This window comes from Solanum tuberosum, unplaced genomic scaffold (assembly GCF_000226075.1).
Source record: "Solanum tuberosum cultivar DM 1-3 516 R44 unplaced genomic scaffold, SolTub_3.0 scf00010, whole genome shotgun sequence".
Lineage (NCBI taxonomy): Eukaryota > Viridiplantae > Streptophyta > Magnoliopsida > Solanales > Solanaceae > Solanum > Solanum tuberosum.
The window spans coordinates 2,960,797-2,965,906 of record NW_006238936.1 but is presented as its reverse complement, the minus strand read 5'-3'; the positions used below and the strand labels follow the sequence as shown (position 1 = coordinate 2,965,906).

The 5,110-nt window shown below is 31.9% G+C and overlaps 1 protein-coding gene across 4 annotated transcripts; it reads right to left on the bottom strand.

The window, feature by feature from the left end:
- Positions 1 to 2,167: 2,167 nt before the first annotated feature.
- Positions 2,168 to 4,460, bottom strand: LOC102594710 (uncharacterized). Of its 4 annotated transcripts, XM_015312152.1 has the most exons (3): positions 4,284 to 4,444; positions 3,929 to 4,045; positions 2,168 to 2,647 (listed from the first exon to the last, which is right to left on the bottom strand). In XM_015312152.1, exons 1-3 carry the CDS (start codon positions 4,344 to 4,346, stop codon positions 2,354 to 2,356), a joined length of 474 nt encoding a protein of 157 aa, XP_015167638.1. In that variant the 5' UTR covers positions 4,347 to 4,444; the 3' UTR covers positions 2,168 to 2,353. The 4 variants fall into 4 exon arrangements, 2 of the variants coding, with proteins under 2 accessions (XP_015167638.1, XP_015167642.1); XR_366659.2 differs by lacking the exon at positions 2,168 to 2,647 and having other exon boundaries at positions 3,604 to 4,045; positions 4,130 to 4,460; XR_366658.2 differs by lacking the exon at positions 2,168 to 2,647 and having other exon boundaries at positions 3,604 to 4,045; positions 4,150 to 4,456.
- Between the last annotated feature and the right edge of the window lie 650 nt (positions 4,461 to 5,110).

The following is a 5,110-nucleotide window of genomic DNA, read 5'->3' as shown; positions in this document are numbered from 1 at the left end:
TTATTTTTTCAATATTATTTTCAAGTGTATCGGGTCAAAATACGAATCATAAGTGGTTTTATAGAAAAATAGAAATTTTAAAAATATCATTATTGTTATTTATTTGAGAAGGGTTTAAATTTGTAGCAATCACATTAAGCAATATAATAAATAAATATTTAATAATTTTACTTTAAGGGAGCTATTAAAAATAAGGGCAAATATGAGTCAAAAGATTAACATCGAGGGTATTTTTGAGCCGAAAGATGGACGTCAGGGGTATTTTAGGGCCGATATGTGGATGAAGGATAATTTTGTACCAATTCAAATACTTGGGGGCATTTTAGACCCTTCTCCATATATTATTTTATATGGATATTAGTCTAACATAAATTTTAGATCTGAAATGCCAACTTATCTCTTGGTTAAGTAGTAATTGTTCAAATTGTTGATTTTATCTTAGATTATTTACTTGTTTTTGTTTTTTACTGTGGCTGTGATCCAAATTTCAGCGGACAATAAGACATATCTCCTAGGAATTTGTGTAATTGTTTGGTGTGAAGAAGACAAAACTGTAAAATTCCAATTTTTGTTTTAACACAAGGTTACAAAAATATATACTAACTAATTTTAAATTTTAGTCTAGTTTATCTGTTTTTACATATCAAACTTCAATAGCCATCCAAACGCATGCAAGTTGCAACAACATGAATATTTACTCTTCTCATCAAGTTAATATCTGAAAAAGTTTGGCTAAATATTATATATTATTTTGATTTATGAGTTTCTACACTTTGTAGAAAGAATAAAACTAAAATGATGCTTGAAAATATAATTTGCCGCAAAAAATATCACATCAAGAGTTGTTAAATGTCCAATTATCATTATGGGTGAGTATTCTTTATTAAAAAAAAACTCAATTATTCAGAAGCGCCAAAGTTTTATTGAATAAATATTGCTAGTGACAAATTGTGAAACCCTCTAGATGGAAAAGGTGTAACATAAACTAGTAAAAATGTTATACAATTACACTTTTTTTTTAACATTTAGTGTCCGAAACTCACATTGATGGACCCGAAAAAAGGAGCCGGTGGGCCCATACTAATGGGCTCAACTTTAATTGCTAGTCCAACTAAACATGGGGCCCGACTTAATGTAAGACAAATAGACAAGTCATGGGCCTTATATGCCCCAACAACGTATTGCCAAAAAGGATAATTGTCATTTTACGTATCATTCTTTCTCTTACCATATAAGAAACCTAAGAGAAAACGCTTTGATAGGGAAATAAATATTATTAATATATATATATAGCAGCGTGGCAGGCCAAGGCAAGATTGTGACTGAAAAAAATAAGGACAAATTACAGAAATCACATATTTTTAAGGTAAAATTACAATTTATCCCTTAAAAGTTTATAATTACAGAAATCCCTCATTTTCGCGCATCAGATTAGTGTATCAGCGCTTATATTATTGTATCTCGCACATCAGATTAATGTATCAACGCTTATATTATTTTATCTCGCACATCAGATTAATGTATCAGCGCTTATATTATTGTATCTCGCGTATGTATCAACACTTATATTATTGTATCAGAATGAAAAAGTAATAAAAACGAAGTATTACCTTATACGTCTCTACTTATTTGATCCACACAAGTATTAGTATATCATGGCGTCCATAATTATTGATCGTGAATGATCAAAATGATTTTTTCTTAGTTTGGTGAATGCTCTTGTTAAATTCTTCATTGCTATTAACTTTTTCATGTATCATCTATGTTGCTCGGACTCTTAAAAATGCCAATGGGTACAAGTCGGATTCTCCAAAGTAGTGTAATTTCAGAGAATCCGACAGCCAGTGGCGAATTTACAGCCAAAAAATAGGGCACCCGCACCCGTTGGTCTCTTCGTAAAATTAGATATTTTATAGGTATATTTTTTAAGATTTTTGTATAATATTATATTCTTGCACCCGTACTACAAGAAGTCTAAATGGTCCACATGGTTAAATGTTGAGCTTTTTGACCTTGAGGATTAAGGATCAATTCTCACTTCAATACATTTTACTTGGTGCACCCATGTTCGAAAAATCCTAGATTTGCCTCTGCCGACAGCGGTGTGGCATCAAAAGTGAAGAGTCCGCGCAACTAAAATGAGTATATGAATGGAAAAGCTCTCATATCGACTAAAGCTGTTCTATTTTCTCCCACCAAGCATCTGCCGGCAGAAAATACTATTTTCTCAACATGTAAGTGTAGAAACATTGGCGCCAATATTAAGTGCAGAGAGCCTCTTGATGACTACGCAAACTTTCACCTTTTTGGTGAGAGTTCGAATTCTGACTTACCAGTAAACAGAGCATCAACCCTAATCATAAATTGTAACATGCATACTGATAAATCTAACAATTACATCGAGAAAATTTAACAAAATGAAGAAATTGAAGTTAAAAAAAACCCGAAAAGGCGAAAACTCACCTCTCTGTACCATCAAATTCCAGCAAGTTTTCACCTTCAAAGCTGCCATTGTTGTCAATTTCCTTCTGATTTTCCTGTACATGAACTTCTTCCTTCTTCTCCTCTTCACCCTCAACAGACCCAGAATTCCAAGATTGCCCTTCATCTCCCTCACCCTCAAACTCCGATTCTGTCTTTTCGATTCCTTCAAAGGGTACAAAATCATGCTAAAATATAAGTTTAATAAGTATTAGTTACATGACTAAATATTAAAGGAAATTAAATTAGATTATGTATTTGAATTGTCCAAACCAATGTAAAACTAATATTCAATATTATTGTCATTCTTAGTGTTGAATTGATTTTCTTTTTGCATTAGTTTGATTTTGATTTAAGTTTTATTATAATTATCAACATCTATGAACTATAATCTTTATTGGACCATTCCGAATTCTAAGTTTTAAACTTGAAATAACTTATTAAAAGATAAAAACTATAAAATAGTATAAGAAATATTTTAAAATTATATCAAAGTAAATATTTTTATGTATAAAATAAAATTTTAAAATTACATATATAATGTTGGGTTGGTTTGGTCTTGGGTTGGTTTTTTTAGTTAAAACCAAACCAACCCAAATATAGTCGGGTTTTTTTCTCAATACCAAACCAAGTCAAACCAAACCACTAGTCGAATTTCTTTTTCGGTTTGCGGTTTGGTTTGATTTTTGGTTCAGTTTTGTACACCCCTAATTCCATACATCGTGAAGTAGACAAAACACATGACTTTGTTACCCTAAGCCAATTGTTCATCATTTTTATCAACAACCATATCATCACTTTCATATCCACAAAATATTTCATCACTACTTTGGTGTTCACGTAAAAAATTATGTAATACAATGCAAACAACTACTATATAGGGTGTTTTTGTAAAAGATAAAAGTTTGGTGTAAAATTTTAATTTTCAAAAGATCCCAAATAATGAGATTTGGCCCAAATACTAAAAAAAAACTAGTATTTGGGAATTTGGGATATTTGCCAAAAAATATTTAGTCAAATAATGGCAAATTGTATGGACAAACACCATTTGCCAAATTTTCCCCGAAATATTATTTGGGAAATTTATGGCCAAACGGGCCCTAAGTGTAGAGAGCCTCTTGATGACTACCCAAACTTTCACCTTTTTGGTGAGAGTTCGAATTCCGACTTACCAGTAAACAGAGCATCAACCCTAATCATACTGAAAAATCTAACAATTACATCGAGCAAATTTAACAAAAACCCGAAAAGGCGAAAACTCACCTCTCTGTACCATCAAATTCCAGCAAGTTTTCACCTTCAAAGCTGCCATTGTTGTCAATTTCCTTCTGATTTTCCTGTACATGAACTTCTTCCTTCTTCTCCTCTTCACCCTCAACAGACCCAGAATTCCAAGATTGCCGTTCATCTCCCTCACCCTCAAACTCCGATTCTGTCTTTTTGATTCCTTCAAAGGGTGTTTCCGTCTTTTCTTTTCAAAACCCACCAAGGGTTTCTCCAGCCTCCTGCTGCTCAGCTGCAGATAACATCCCCCACTCACATCACCGCCGCCTGAGCTCGATTTCTGCAAATTAAGAAAGCGTCCCAATTCATTTTGAAGATGCGGGCACTACGAAAATAAAACAATCATAAAAAGTTAGATCCAAACCTAAAACTAAGTAATAATACCCTAATTAGCTTGTATTTTCCGTCAAAATCGTGAAACTTCTAGTTCAAACACATGCAAAACTAAAATAGAAAATATATCCAGAGGAACTCAATGAAGGAGCATGAATGAGGCAATTCAGATAGAGGAGGCAGACGTATAAAGCAAAATTTGGCAAAAACGGCATGAATGACTTTTGATGCCTTTTCCCCTGCTTCATCGAGTGAACCAAGTTGCTCCAAAGAAGACAGACTTGAGAGGAAATTTTGGTTAAGGTGTAGGAGTTGAGTAATTGTATAAGACGAAAAATGAGGTAAGAATGCCTCACAAGTCTCCAATTAAAAAAAAGGGACTTCTCATTATATTTTAGTAAAATTTTAGGTATTTTGAGGTAAAAAATATGGGATAAAAGTATAAAAGTTAAAAGTTTGGGGCTGTTGAGGAAAGATTTTTTAATTTCATTAATATTAATTATATATTTTGTCACTTCTACCTAATATTTAAAACTTGGAGGACTCCTACCTAATTAACAAACTACTTTGTCACTTTTAATACACTATCCCGTTGTATTCCTACAACCTCTCATTTTTTGGCAAAGAGAAGTGTGCACACGTGTATTCATCAATCAATAAATAAGCCTATATAAAAGTACAATTCACACAACATGATGTACAATTATATATTGCAGTGATAGTCCTTTTCTTGTTGGTTTATATATAAGGGTAATTTATATATAAGGGTAATATAAAGGAGGACCATAGACAAAGTGATGTGACACATCTCTATGACCTCCATTTGCATTTAGCTTTTTTCTTCTTTTTTTTTTGGCTTTTTAAAAATAAAATAAAAAATTAATACTAGATTATAAAAATAAATTACTTAAATTTATTACAAATAAATAATTTATTAATGGAGGAACATTTATAACAAAAACTCTTCATATTCTTTTTTTTTATTTATTTGTCTCACTTATAATAAAAGGAG

Bases quoted from the DNA above. Each gene is read 5' to 3' on its own strand.
- LOC102594710 (XM_015312152.1), bottom strand. From the start codon at position 4,346: ATGAAGCAGGGGAAAAGGCATCAAAAGTCATTCATGCCGTTTTTGCCA. The intron at 4,046-4,283 runs GTCTGCCTCCTC...CTTAATTTGCAG, and splicing joins TGCCAAATTTTGCTTTATAC to AAATCGAGCTCAGGCGGCGG. The intron at 2,648-3,928 runs GAATCAAAAAGA...TACCCTTTGAAG, and splicing joins GACGGAAACACCCTTTGAAG to GAATCGAAAAGACAGAATCG.